The sequence below is a fragment of the Orycteropus afer genome, unplaced genomic scaffold (assembly GCF_000298275.1).
Source record: "Orycteropus afer afer isolate SDZICR_OR568_19922 unplaced genomic scaffold, OryAfe1.0 scaffold00323, whole genome shotgun sequence".
In the NCBI taxonomy this organism is placed as follows: Eukaryota; Metazoa; Chordata; class Mammalia; order Tubulidentata; family Orycteropodidae; genus Orycteropus; species Orycteropus afer.
Window position 1 is genome coordinate 3,036,283 of NW_006921910.1, and position 15,118 is coordinate 3,051,400.

At 44.3% G+C, this 15,118-nt stretch overlaps 1 protein-coding gene across 1 annotated transcript; it reads left to right on the forward strand.

Annotated features, from left to right (window-relative positions):
- Positions 1-1,854: 1,854 nt before the first annotated feature.
- Positions 1,855-13,882, forward strand: ALAS1 (5'-aminolevulinate synthase 1). Its single transcript, XM_007952043.2, has 10 exons — positions 1,855-2,068; positions 4,164-4,412; positions 5,555-5,704; positions 6,122-6,344; positions 7,623-7,807; positions 8,346-8,525; positions 8,849-9,013; positions 10,992-11,260; positions 11,916-12,078; positions 13,722-13,882. Exons 1-10 carry the CDS (start codon positions 1,870-1,872, stop codon positions 13,880-13,882), a joined length of 1,944 nt encoding a protein of 647 aa, XP_007950234.1. The 5' UTR covers positions 1,855-1,869.
- Positions 13,883-15,118: the final 1,236 nt, after the last annotated feature.

Genomic DNA, 15,118 nt, shown 5'->3' on the forward strand with positions numbered 1-15,118 from the left:
AAGTAGATGGGTTCCATCAAGCTCTGTTGCTTCAGTCCCCTCTATACATCAAGATTAAGTCTCTTTATCTCTGTCCAGAAAGGGCTAGAGCTGGGTCTCCTTACCCTTTGGCTACCCCCATGGCCTCCACTAGCTTCTTAAAAATCCCAGCCCCCAGGACCATTCTATCCTTGGGCGATCCAGCACCTCCTCATCTGAGAATACCTCGGTCACAGCCTCGCACAGGGCAGATTCCGCTTAAGATCTGGCCTAGACCCCCTTGTACCGCCTCCTTCTTCCCTGCCCAAGGCGCCCATTTTCACAGTCCTGTCGACTGGAAGGCAACTAACAACAACAATAAACCCAGTTGGCCATAGCGCCTGCTTCCCTCTCCGACCCTTGCCCTTTTATGCCCCACAATGGGGGCATCGGATTCCGAAGCACAGTTGGAGAGCAGTAAGGGTACAGGACCAGGTCCGGGAAAGAAACCTATCACACCCACTGCATTGCCTCTCCGGCTCGAGACCTGACAGCCTGGGAAGCCCCCACCCTCCCCAACCGCCCCAACCGCCCCAACCGCCCCAATCGCGCCCGTCGAGCTCACGTAAATGAGTCTCTACGTCCGGGCCTCCAGACTCCGGGAGCGCTACGCGATGCGCCTGCGCAGAGGGAGACTGCAGCCATAGCGCATGCGCAGCGGTCACTCTCTGTGTATATTAGGGAGAGCGCGCTCGCGGCCTGAGGTGTCTCGGGGACAAGGTTACGGCATTTGGTTTCGCAGTCTTGGCTCGGGTGCTTGCCGTTGCCGCCGCCGCCGCCGCCGCCGCCGCCGCCTCCGTAGAGCCCCCCCGCGCAGGTGAGGACCCACGCTCTGGATAGAGGACCAATCCCGGGAAGCTCGCGCGTGTCCTTCCAGCCCGGGCCCCCGGCCTTTGGGACCCCATCCCCCACCGTCCCAGTCACTCGCGGCTTCGAGGTCAACGTTCATCCCCCAGACCTTTTGCCTGTTTGGCCGGCTCATCTTCCCCCGTTCTGTTCTCGCTCAACATTCTCCTTTTAACCGGCCGCTTTAGAATCCCTTCTCGTCCCCTTCCCGTTATTCCTGATCCCTCGACCCCCGGGTAACCTCTGACCAAAGACTGTCTCCTTCCATCAGTTCAACGCCCTGATTTTTAAAACCCCTGTCCCTCCCCTTTTAGCCCCCAAAGGCTCTTCTCCGTGGATCCCTGCCCTTTATGCCCCTTCTTTCTCAGTTATGCCCCAGTCAGCGGCTGTGGGGGCAATGAGCTCTTAGAAATTCTTCCCTAACAGACCCAGGGTCTGGCTGGGAGCCTTCCTAAGATTTGTGGGTGTGGAGAACAGGAGAGCGTAAAAATCCTTAAGGTCCAACCCCTCCCCCACCCCCAAGCAGTCTGGGAGCAAAGGCAGCTTTCCCTGCTTGGATGACTGACAGTGCCTTCTCCAGCCTCACTCCCCCGGGCGTGTGCCAGAATGCCTTTATCTGTGCTGTGCATCACCCTCCAGAAGCCTCTGACCTCCCAAACCTGTTCCTGACTTGTCCCTCATCGTCCCACAACCTTGGTTCTTAATTGTCAATACTTAGTTGATTTGATTTAGTTGCTTTTCAGATGCTTTTGTATAGAGCTAGAGAATGAAGGAGAAGTTGATGACCTGGGTAGAAAGTGGTCACCAGTCTTTGGCTGAGTCCCAAATCAGTGCCATCCTTGGACAGTTTAAGTGAGACTTACTAAGTATCCCAGGGTACCCTTGCTATAAACTTCAGGTGACACCTAGCCCCAGTAACCTTGCAGTGGTATTTGCCTGATTATTAACAAGTGTTGATGTCACTCATCGTCAGTCTTTCTGCAGGAGCCAGCACACCTCCTGGATATGGAGACTGTTGTTCGCCGCTGCCCATTTTTATCCCGCGTGTCTCAGACTTTCCTGCAGAAGGCAGGGAAATCTCTGTTGTTCTATGCTCAAAACTGTCCCAAGATGATGGAAGCTGGGGCCAAGCCAGCCCCCCGGGCCCTGTCTACTTCAGCAGTACATTGCCAGCAGGTCAGAGAAACCCCTCCAGCCAATGAAAGTAAGTGTCATTGGCAGTGAAGTGGGGGGTAGTGGTCTGAACTCATTACTAGACTAGAAGCAGTTCCAGTCCACAATGGCATTGCATTTCACACTAACAGAGGGGTTACTCTGTACCAGTCCCAGCCTTTTACATGGATCATTTCCTGGATTGTCCTAACTCCATAGGGTAGGCACTTGTCATTTTCCTATCTTTAAAGGTGAAATGATGGCCAGCTTTCCAAATAACATGTTAATGGATTGTATGTCAGTGTCTTGTAGTTTTAGTGTTTCAGCAGTGCCTTATTCATGTCAATATTAAATTAAGATGTTTATTCCAACCTTTTCTTCATCAAATTCTTGGCCTTTAGCTTCTTTTTTTTTGGCCTTTGGCTTTTAAAGTAGTGTTTGCGTTTTTAAGCATGTGTATCTATTTTGTGTATAATTTTTGGTTGTGTATTTTTTTTAATAAAGAGATCACAGTTGAATTTAGTTTTGGTCTGGTTGTGCCAGGACAGCATGAAGCTTTTCAGATTCTACTTAATCCTGGAAAATACTTTACCTCACAGATTTCTTTCAGGTTTGTTCTCTGGGTATGGACTTAAGATTGTTTTTCTTTTTTGAGTAGGAAGGTGATGTTTGTAGGATTTGTCTTGATTTTTACCATTATTCAGGAGCTATGTGTTGATGTCTTTTAACTCAAAGACCAAGATCTTCTTTTATCATTCTGTCCTTAGCAGTAGGGGAATAGCTGAGTAAAATGTGGCTTGTGCACTTGGTAGACTACTATGCAACCATCACAAGTAATACAAACTATGGAGCAGCTGGTAACCAGCCAAATGCTTTAACACTATGCCACAAAAGCTCCATTTACTAGCTTAGACAGATCTTTATAATGAAAAAGAGTAAGGAAGTACATAGAATAGAAAGTATTTTTAAAAGACCCTCAACAAGTTGGATTGACACAATGGCTGCAATGTTGGGCTCAGGCATAGCAAGGATTGTGAGGATGGCGCAAGACCGGCCATTGTTTTGTTCTGGTGTACATAGGGTTGCTATGGTTCAAAGCCAACTGAATGGCACCTGACAACAACATAGCATTTTCAAAACATACATAGGGAAAAAAGGTTAATATACCGAAATAGTTGGAATGGTTATGTTTGAAATGCTGGGTCTTTGTTTTGTTTTCCTTTCCTTTTTCTAGATTTTCTATAATGAATATGTGTTACTCTTATAATGGGGTAGGGAGTTGTCTTAGTCTGGGTAGTAAATGTCAAAGTATTTTTTCTTTTGGTTTTCCTTTACAGAAGATTTTAATGAAAACCATATTAAGACAGATGTCCTACCCAATTTGTAAGAAAGGCTAGTGTGTGGTTCATAAGAGTATTCCAGAATTGATGAAGAAAGAAGGAAGGAAGGTGAACTAATTCACTCAAAGGGAGAAAGAATTCACTGTTACTAGAAGCTTAATTACCAGCCAACTCTATTAAGTTAGTGGACTTCTTTGCAACATTTAGGTAAGAAAGTAGGTGAGGTGTGTAATTATCCTTAGGGTTTTTTTCCTTAGCATACTAATATTTGAACTCTATGAGACAACAATCTAAGGGTCTCAGTTTTAATTTAATTTGTTTTGTTTAGAAGAAAGCCGATAGTTTATATGGTAACCAACACCAAGCTTGTTTGTCAAGAACTTCTTTTCAAAATACCAGCAGAGAAAACATTGTTTGAACACTTCCAATTACCTTAAAAAGTGTATCCTCTCATGAAATATGCTGAATGTACTTAGGATAGAATTTACTAGACAGAATCCAATTCAAGAACTCTAGGTTGTCTATAACTAGAAAATACAGGCTTTTAGATTTATAAGTGAGAAATACTGTGGGTTTGAGAGGGAGCTAGAATGTGCCAATTAACTTATCACAGGAGCATTGTTGCCAGTGAGACAGATGAGAAACTAGCTTGATTAGCAGGACCTAATGAAAATAAACTTGTGTCTGGATTGTGGGGTTGAGTAAATATACAGTTTATTTTTGGAGCAATGAGAGAAAGAAACAAGTGGTTTTCTTGTATGCTGTGCAACCACATGTGATGCTTCAGTTTTCCCATTCCCCACTCAGAGGACAAAACTGCCAAAGCAGAGGTCCAGCAGACTCCTGATGGATCCCAGCAGACGCCTGATGGATCCCAGCAGACTCCTGATGGGGCACAGCTTCCATTTGAACACCTTGCCCCTGCCACGAGCCAGGGAACTGCAAGCAAATGCCCTTTCCTGGCAGCACAGATGAGCCAGAGGGGCAGCAGTGTCTTCTGCAAAGCCAGTCTCGAGCTCCAGGAGGATGTGCAAGAAATGCATGCCTTGAGGAAAGGTAAGGAGATGAAGCACAGATCATGAGGCCGAGTGAAGGCATTCTTCTGGCTTGTTTGAATCTTCAGACTTGTATATTAGTCATTACTGGGGCAGTATTTGTGTAAATACCTTCCTCTCTTAGGGCCCAGGAGGAAGGTCATCAAGATAAATAGTCAAAAGACTGACAGCATTGCAAAATGTGAGATTTTTCTTTCTGGTGAAGATGCAGGATGTGACCAGCTTTTCTTGTAACAGGCCTGATTTCTGAAAAACCTCTGCAATTAAGAGCTGCTCCCAGCCCTTTATTTCTTTCCTGCCATTTGGTGAGATCAAAGATAAAAACCAGTGGGGTTACTGCATGAAGTGCTGGTCTTCAGACCCCCCAAGCTGTGTGCCTTACTAATGGCCATCAAGTGGCAACCTTAATTCTAGCTCTGGCTGTGTTTCACAGAGCAGCCAAGACCCCACCACCACCACCACAAAAAAAAAAAAAAAAAAAGCCTCATCAACAGAAATTAAAACTATGACCAGGCACCGTGTTTTCTGTGAAGAAAATTGAGATTAGCGTTGGTGGAGGGGGTGGATAGGGAAGGCATACCGACCAGCTAGAGCACTTTGGACTTTGGTAGCTCTGAAAACAAAACACCAAACATGGGCCATTAGAGTAGCTAAAATAGAAGACGAGAAGCTTCAGACACTCAGTTATAGCTGACTTTGGTTATGATTGGCTTGTGCATGTGTGTATGTATGTGAACTAGGCAGGAAGTCGTTTTGCACAATATGTTAGAGAGCTATTAGAAACTCAGATTAAAATGTTGAGAGTGAAGTAAATCAGTCACAAAAGGACAAATACGTGTGATCCCTCTTATATGAAATATCTAGAACAGGCAAATATATAGAGACCAGAATTTATTAGTGGTTTTCAGGAGTGGGAAGGAGAGGTAGAGTCCTTGCTTAGGGGCCACTGAGTATTTATTAATGGTGGTAGAAAATTGGGCAATAGATACTGGTTATGATTGCACACCATGGTGAATATAATCAGTGTCACTGGATTATACTTGTAAAAAAAATGTTGAATTGGCAAGTGTGTTATATTTTTATGACAATTAAAAAGAAGAGTGAATGGTAGGTCCTGTTTGCCTCTTGTTACTTTTGCTGCAGAGGTTGCCCAGACCTCAGTGAACCCCAGTGTGATTAGTGTGAAGACTGATGGCGAGGAGCCAAGTAGATTGCTGAAGAACTTCCAAGATATCATGCGAAAGCAAAGACCAGAAAGAGTGTCCCATCTGCTTCAAGATAATTTGCCAAAATGTAAGTCTTAGTGTAAATTGTCTGATGTAGGAGAGAATTTGTCACTTAAACATACATCAGATTAAAACATAAAAGCACACAGTGAGCTGAAAAATGAAATGAAAACCATGTTGCTTGCTTGATTTAAGTAGGTGCCCTCAGTCACAATGACTGCAGATCCTGTTGTAGCCTGCCTTCTCTTATTTCATATCTGCTGTCTGCATGCCAGGTGCTGTGCTAAACATTTTGACACACACAGTCTCATTACTCCTCAGGATGTGGACATCAAGTAACTTGCTCAGATGAATATTTCAATAACCCGCCTAGAATCTCCCTGGTACTGAGTGGCTGAGCTGGGATTTGAACCCAGGTCTGTCTGTCACAGAAAGCCAGATGTGCTCCCTAATCATCATGATATACTTTTCTTTTGTTTTTTAGCTGTTTCCACTTTTCAATATGATCATTTCTTTGAGAAGAAAATTGATGAGAAAAAAAGTGACCACACCTATCGAGTTTTCAAAACCGTCAATCGGAAGGCACACATCTTCCCCATGGCGGATGACTACTCAGACTCTCTGATCACCAAAAAGCAGGTGTCGGTTTGGTGTAGCAATGACTACCTAGGAATGAGTCGCCACCCAAGGGTGTGTGGGGCAGTTATGTAAGTAGTCCTTGGCTTTCAGGAACCACTGGCTTTATTTGATTTGTAGGGATTGTATCATTTATAAGGGAAATTATATTCAGCAGCTAAAAATATGCACCGCAACAGCTGCTTAGGTAGTGTTAGTGGTTGGAGAATTAATCTATTGCAAATGAAATTGCCCTTACTGGGTGGGAGCTTTCACATGAAATGCAGGAACAAGTGTCTTCATTGTAGGGTTTACTGTTCACCATTTTTTGTTATGTTAACTTTGTCTTTAATGGGTTCTAGTAAAATTCTATTCCTAGTCATTGAAAATATTATACAGATCACTTTTTAAAAGCTCTGATGCATGAGAGCCAATTGATGGAGCTCCTAGGTGTGTGAGAATTCAAACTTACACATACCAGTTTCCACCACTCCACAAGTCAGTGTGCCTTTCAGTTATATGCCAAGCAAGCAATCTTGCACAGAGACATTCTTTGTTATGACTATGGATTGAGAAAGACAAATCTAGCAACACTGAAGGAAAAACTACCTCAAAAAGACATGTTTAAAAAAATGGCACCACCAATTGCCATGGAGTTAGTTCTGGCTCATAACAACCCCATGTCCATCTGAGTAGAACTGTGTTCTGAAGGATTTTCAATGGCTGATTTTTCAGAAGTAGATCACTAGGCCTTTTTTCCCAAGGGACCTCAGGGTACACTCAGACCTCCAGTCTTTCAGCTGGACAAATTACCATTTGTACCACTAGGGACTCCAGAAAGGATGATGGAACCCATCATTCGTGTCCTTCAGGAGAATTGTCATGACCAAGGAGGACCCCTGGGAGAGTTGTTTGTCAGACTCTCCAAGGAAGCTTGCTAAAGAGAGCCCCATTCAAAAGTTAATGATAGATGTAGCCAAACATTATAGAACTGGTTTGCAGAGGGCTTTAAGATGAGCACCCCTAGAGATCCCTTTTTTCTTTTTCTTTTTTTTTTTAAGGTTGCAGTGGTATGGTGGTATTGAAGAGAGGGATGCTTCTCAGACAGAAGAAGTCTTAGTAAATTAACTCAGCTAACATGTGGTCACTGTTAAATGAGCGCTTGTCTTTGATTGCCCCTAGAGGTAATTTGTTCTTCTCCCACCTAGTCTGCAGATGAAGTTGGTTGAAACTTCTGGTCCTGGGTTTCACGTAAAAGAATTGATAGAAACATAAGTTTGTGTCCTGGATCCTAGAAAGAGAAATGATCCACATAATGCTTAGAACCATGAAACTTATTTTCTGTCTATAACGTTTCGGTTTTTTTACAGGGACACTTTGAAACAACATGGTGCTGGGGCAGGTGGTACTAGAAATATTTCTGGAACCAGTAAATTCCACGTAGACCTGGAGCAAGAGCTGGCTGACCTCCATGGGAAAGACGCAGCACTCTTGTTTTCCTCGTGCTTTGTAGCCAATGACTCTACTCTCTTTACCTTAGCTAAGATGATGCCAGGTAAGGAAGTCTGTCACAGGTGCCTCAGAGTTTTTTGGGTTTCATAGTAATAACAGAAAGTTTGGCAACAAAGGTGGCTTGCTAAAGACACTCTATTGAGGGTAAGTGTCTGTGAGCATTTGTTCATGGATTGAACACGAAGTGCAAACTGCACATTATAAGTTTCAGTGGGGCAGGACACCAATGAAGATTCAGACTTGAAAAGTCTTGTCCTTAAGTTCATTGCTTTGAATGTGCTTTGTATTCTAAAAGAATCCTTTTGAGAAATCTCATGGTCACTTTTAGTTATCTCTTGAGTTTGGAATGAGGTGACCAGATTTAAAAGCACTGTGATTGCCCATCACAGGATTAATCTATACCTATGGGCCCTCTCAGAGGAGTAGCACTACTAGTTCCTTTACCAAGGAGAAACTGGCATGCAGTGTCTTTTTCCTACTGCAAAAAAGCAGTATTTTCAAGGCAAAGTCTTTTGTTTGACTGTCTAGGAAATAATTTATGTTCAGTGAAGATGGCAATAAATAGAATTTTTTTGTGTTAGGCTGTGAAATTTACTCTGATTCTGGGAACCATGCCTCCATGATCCAAGGGATTCGGAACAGCCGAGTGCCAAAATACATCTTCCGCCACAATGATGTCTGCCATCTTAGAGAACTGCTTCAAAGATCTGACCCCTCGGTCCCCAAGATTGTTGCATTTGAAACTGTCCACTCAATGGATGGTGAGTTTCTGTTTTTAAATAGAGCCTAATTTGAAAAGTTAAATGAAAAACAAGGCTAACCTGTTTAAAAGTATGGATTTGGTTTGGTTTTGCATTTTTTTTTTCACTCTGCTGAACTTTGGGTTCCGTATATAGATTTTTTCTTCTGGCTTTAGATAGCCTCTAAGACCCCAGGGTAACCTAGACATTGTAGGAAGTTCTTTTTCTTCCCAGTATTAAAAGTGATGCCTTAGAATATAAATCATCTTGTTCTGCCTGACTCTAACCAAAAGAAAATCTGTGAAATGGAAACTTCTTCAGAACAGTCTCTGGTCTTTCCTCAGGGGCGGTGTGCCCACTGGAAGAATTGTGTGATGTCGCCCATGAGTTTGGAGCAATCACCTTTGTGGACGAGGTCCACGCAGTAGGGCTGTATGGGCCTCGAGGTGGAGGGATTGGCGATCGGGATGGAGTCATGCCAAAAATGGACATCATTTCTGGAACACTTGGTATGTATGCTCTGCTCATTCTGTCCTCTGTATTTAACTTGTTACTCCAACAAAGTTCAGGACTAATTAGTCTAACTGGGATCAGGTGAGAAGACAATGTGATAGCAGGTAAAGTCTGGGCCACTGTTTATTTTAGGTGACATTTGGTCCCAGCTTAGCAGAATCCCTGGAATCATAGGGTAGGGCTACTGGAAGCAGAGTAAATCTCATAGCCTAACATGACAAAATACCATTTATTGCCACCTGGGAGCTTATTCCAAACAGAGTTCTAGCTACATGCCACTAAGCAAGAGCCTTTACTTTCTGTGCCTTAGATTGTTCTCCTTTTTATTTTAAAAAAAAAAAAAAAAAAAGGTACCTTCTAGTACTTTTCCTAGCATGGTTGTGCGGACCTACAGGTTCAGGTATTGTAGAGTGCTGAGCTCTGTGCCTGTCATGTGAAAACCATTCCAGTTCACTCTGGCTGCTTTTTTGTTTTCTCCATTCCTCCTAGCGGAGAAGCAGCATCCTATGCACTTGGGGGCTGGACTCCGGAGCCATGTTGCCTGGGTTAAATCCTGCCGGCATGACTCCCTAGCTCTGTGACCTTGGGCTAGTGAGCACCTCAGTTTCCTCATAAATATAATGAAGATAACAATAGGGTCTCTGTCAGAATTTTTGTGGAGGAGATAACATGAGTTATTTGTAGAAAATTCTTGCCTAGGTGGAACCTAAAGTATATATAGAGAGATGAAGATGTAAATTGCATGAATTTGAGAATATTTTTAAAACCTTCAGAGCTTAGTAAGGCTGTTTTAGACCATTGTTGCTGCCAATTAAAATGCCACTTTGTAGCCTTCGCTTGGTAAAGGAAGGGCAGGCCAAAAAGAGTTTCCTCAGCATTGTCAAAGAGTGTGAGAACCTTGTACAGACCAGGAGAGCCTGGGTGTTCTCAGGGCACAGCCCTGCAGAGGGAAAGTACTTGTTCATGCTGTCCTGATCCGGCAGCTCTTTTCTTCTAAAGTGCCTTTCTTGACATAGGCTCTTTGAAGATATGGTCATTGTGAGACGAAAAGAGTGGAGAGAAATTTTCCACTGGGGGGTTTGTACCAGCCCAGCCTTGCATGGAGTTCAAGCAGGAATGTTAATTACAGAACATAACATTAAGCTCTGTGAGGACTCTTCTGAAGTCCTTAATCCTGAAACTTGAGATACCAATTATACAAAGAGATTTCGTGAGAACTGGAAAAATAAAGCTGGTACTAAACCAGCCTTAACAAGCTCTGAGTTTTCATATTTGCCTGGCAAATACTAATTGCTAGTGTTTAAAGCACTCGCTGCTTTTCAAAAGGTCAGCAATTCAAACTCACCAGCTGCTCCCTGACAGAAAGATGGGGCTGTTTGCTTCTGTAAAGATTTACAGCTTTGCAAACCCTGTGCAGTTCTACTTTCCTATAGGGTCACTATGAGTTGGAATCGACTTGACGGCAAAAGGCATTTGTGTTTACTTAAATAGGAAACGACACTGGTCACACCAAAGCACTTAATGTCTTAGCTGAGTTCCATTCCAGCCTCAAGAGTTCACAGTGAGAAGATGGTACAAGCACTGCAACTCAGATCCTATTGCAAAGAGCATAGACAATATAGAACATGGGAAACAGACCCTTGGTGGGTGGCAGAGCAGCAGCCTGGATGGGAAAGGCATGTAAAAAGAAAATGATGAAAAGGGGGGTGGGGGGCACCAGCTTAATACATGGGTGCCAGGCATCTTCTGGAGACCTGCGTTTTGATCCAGGTCAGGCACTGGTTAGACCATGTTGCTTTAGGCAGGACACTTCCATACCTTTCTTCAGGTTTTTCTCTCTTAAAAAATTTTCCTCAGTCTTGGGGATTATTAAGATTTAAAAAAAGAAAAAGGAAATGCTTTGAGGTTCTGCAGCAACTTAACTGTGTGCATGGAGAAGCTATTGCTGTTACTAATGGGGTGGTCTCCTCCCAGGCAAAGCTTTTGGTTGTGTTGGAGGGTACATCGCCAGTACGAGTTCTCTGATCGACACCGTGCGTTCCTACGCTGCTGGGTTCATCTTCACCACCTCCCTGCCGCCCATGCTGCTGGCTGGAGCCTTGGAGTCTGTGCGGATCCTGAAGAGTGCTGAGGGGCGGACACTTCGCCGCCAGCACCAGCGCAACGTCAAGCTCATGAGGCAGATGCTCATGGATGCTGGCCTCCCAGTTGTCCACTGCCCCAGCCACATCATCCCCGTCCGGGTAATGGCCCGCCTATAATCAGATGCTGTTATGGTTGACACCTTCCTGAGCTTGGGTTTGGGTACAGTGACTGCCAGGGCAGGGAGCTATAACCAGTGGCCCTCTGCTGTGTCTCTGCCTTTGGCTGACTTCACAATGAGAATGAAGTCGTTAACCCCACAGGCTACAGTAGAGGTTTCCTCTCCAGAGCACTGACCTTAACATGGTAAACAGAACTCAGATCTGGAAAGCTCCGGAAGCCTGAGCTTGGCCAGCTTTGAAGTGTGGCTTTCTGTTCAATTAACTTCTAAATAGATCTTTCCCTTCCTGTTGCAAATATTAGCCTGGTTGAGTTGGCAGTGTATAACTGGTTATTTTCATCCCCAGGGTATACACATCACTGAGTGGAGACCATGGTGTGAACTGGGATTAAAGAACCACTCCCTTTTTGTGCAGAGGTGTGGGAGGGATATCACTGAAATTTACTTGTAATATGTTTTCAGTTCTCTGCTCCCTACTAAGTAATCCTGGGCCCTTTAAATTGCAGGTGTTTGGGCAGCAGTGTCCCTCTCCCCCAAGCTTGCAAAGCACTGTTGCACTCTAGCCCTGCAGCCTGAGCCTTGCGGGCACTATGTGTACTAGGAGCCCCCTCACCTCCTGTTATCATCAAACTTAGGTTGCAGATGCTGCTAAAAACACAGAAGTCTGTGACGAGCTAATGAGTAGACATAACATCTACGTCCAAGCAATCAATTACCCCACGGTGTCCCGCGGAGAAGAACTCCTGCGGATCGCCCCCACCCCTCACCACACGCCGCAGATGATGGACTACTTCCTCAGTGAGTACCTAGGGCCGTGAGTGTTTTATTGGGGTGTTACACAATACTGTCTTTCCAGTATTTATATTCTAAGGCCTTCAGAGACATTCAAGTTTGTTTCTTCTTTTCCTAAGTAATAAAGAATGGGGGAGGGGTTCTCATAGTTTAGGAGGCAGTGAGGTTTTCTTTGTGGTGATGGGAAATCTGGCAGCGATTATGAGTCATCATTATATAACATGATTAATGTAATTGATATCCTTAAATTGTACACCTGAAAAATGTTGAATTGGCAAATGTTGTGTTACATGTATTTTTACAATAATAAAAAATGAAAAGAATGGGAAAATATGTAGTACCTCAGAGGGTCAGGAAGCTCTGGTGGTATAGTGCCTACGGCATTTGACTGCTAACCAGAAGGCTGGCGAAACCCACCAGCCACTTCTCGGAAGATTGGGCAATCTACGTCCATAGTGATACTGTCTCGGAAACCCAAGGAGGGGTCACTGTGAGTCAGATCCAACTCTACGGCAGTGAATTTGGGTTGGTTTTCAGAGGGTCAAAACCCTTTAAGACATTGTCATTTGATTCGCTTTAATATGACATGGAAATCATTTTGGAAGTTGTAGGGGAGACTGCTAACTGACCCAGTGTTGGCAGTGCCTACTGAGCAGGTGACTTAAGGACGCATAGTAATGGCTGTTGCAGGAGAGAAGAGGCCTCTAAAGGCTTGGTTCTCCCCAAGCCCTTTGCACTTCTCTCTACTGCCCCAACCACTAGTGGGCCCTAAACTGACCTCACACCTACACTCTTTGATAACAGTAATTGCTCAACATTTCATTCTGCTGTGTATGCTCTCCCCTCCCCTAACTCTGTGCCTGCCCAAAAGGCAAAGACAAGCCAGGCTTGCCTCTGCCTCATGGGTGCATTGCCTCCTGCCACCACCACCACCCCACACACACACACACACACACACACAATTGGTTCTGCCTCCTTTCAGGCTTTAGGGCCACTCTGTTAGGGGTGCTCCGTTTAAACTGTAGTGTGGCAGTGGGTGTCACAGGAGTTTTTTCCTTGAAGGATTGTAAAATACAGCCAGAGTTGGGTTGTTTATTTATATTGTTCTAATTGCTTTATTGAAGTTCACATACAAGGAAATTCACCCTTTTAAAGTATACAATTGAGTGAATTTTAGTATATTTATTCACAGAATCAGGCAGCCATCACCACTGTCAATTCCAGAGCATTTTCATCACCCCAAAGGAAATCTCATGCTCATTAGCAGTCACTCCCCATTCCAACCCCTGGCAACCATTAGTCTACTTATGGGCTCTGTGGATTTCCCTATTCTGGATGCTTCATATAAATGGGATCATGCACTACATGGTCTGTGTGTCTGGCTTCTTCCACCTGACACAGTGTTCTCAAGGTGCCCCCGTGGTGTAGTATGAATCAGTATTTCAGTCTTTTTTATTGCCACATCATCATCCATTGTATGGATATATATCACATTTTGTTTATTCATCAATTGTGGGATATTAGGTAATTTCCATTTTGGGGCTATTATGAATAATACTGTGAACATTTGTGTACAAAATTTTGTGGGGACTTTTTTTAGTTTTTTAGGTCTGTACTCCCTTTAATTTTTAAAACATTTCCCCTCCCAGAGAATCTGCTGGCCACGTGGAAGCGAGTGGGACTGGAGCTGAAACCACATTCCTCAGCTGAGTGCAACTTCTGCAGGAGGCCGCTGCATTTTGAAGTGATGAGTGAAAGAGAAAAATCCTATTTCTCAGGCATGAGCAAGCTGGTGTCTGCTCAGGCCTGAATGTGACCTCGGTTCCCCAATCCTAGACCATATCATATCCACATAGTCTCCAGAGTTGTCTTTATATGTGAATTAAATTATATTAAAATTTAATCTATAGTAAAAACATAGTTCTAAAAATAAATTCTTACTTAAGTGATGGCTCCTTCTGCTACTGGCTGCTGAATCAAAAAATAATTTCTCTTTATCCATTTAATTTGTCAGTACTGTATGGATGTATAAAACAAAAAAATATACTAGCATTCTAGTAATGGCTTCAGACCTACTGGGGTGGCAGAAACCTCCAATTTTGCTTGCCCCAGCTACCACCTCTTGCTTCCTGCATCCAGCAACTGACTCAGCTGCACCAAAGCAGCTGGACAGCTCTGAAAAAAGTGATGCCACCACGGCAGTCAGTTTTTTTAATTTCTCACCTCAGGTCTCAAATGGGCAACTTTAACTGCCCACAGTGCTGCAGCTGGTTCCCTCCCGTGTTTCCCATCTTAGCTACTGCCTTGACTTAGTACTTTCCTGTGAAAGTTGGAACCAGTGAGTCTGTCACCATACATCCTCAGCCCATCTGCCTCTTATTCCTGTAATCTTGCCCTCAAGGGAAAGTGGAGGTGAATGTGCTCCTAACCCACTCCCTCTTCTATTCTGGGGCCCACCCCTTCTTGTATATTCCTGTAACCATTTCTCCTCTATCCTCAATTTCTCCCCCCTCTAGTGGCTCCTTCTCGCCGGCCTACAACAGGCTTTGTCACCCATTCAAAGAAAAAAGCCCTCCCTCAGTCTGAGCCCCCTTCCAGCTGTTGTGCCATGTCTGTTCTGCCCCTTACCCACTTAGTCCTCCACTTAGCCTTTCCTCCCTGTTGGCCTTCAGAAGCCACTCTCTGTGGTCACCAGTAATCTCCATCTTGCCAAATCCAGTTCTTTCTACCTCATTGGATTTCTCAGTGGTATTTGACATAGATCTTGGCCGTTCATTTTAAAGCTTTCTCTAAGCTGTGTGCTGACCTCTCCTGATACCATCTACTTGACCTGGTCTTCCTTGGTCTGTTTGACTCAGTCTTCCTGTGCATGTTGAGGGCCCCAGTGGGCTCCTCTCTTGCTATACTCAAACCCTATGTGCTCCATGATCTTACCCAGTCCAAAGCTTTTAGTTCCACCGGTACATGCTGTTTCTGACTTAGGTGTCCCTGACTCTGCCTGCCTCCTCCTACCTTACCTTACCTGCTTTTCCCTTTCTCTTCCCCA

Bases quoted from the DNA above. Each gene is read 5' to 3' on its own strand.
- ALAS1 (XM_007952043.2), top strand. From the start codon at position 1,870: ATGGAGACTGTTGTTCGCCGCTGCCCATTTTTATCCCGCGTGTCTCAG. The intron at 4,413-5,554 runs GTAAGGAGATGA...CTTTTGCTGCAG, and splicing joins AATGCATGCCTTGAGGAAAG to AGGTTGCCCAGACCTCAGTG. The intron at 8,526-8,848 runs GTGAGTTTCTGT...GTCTTTCCTCAG, and splicing joins AACTGTCCACTCAATGGATG to GGGCGGTGTGCCCACTGGAA.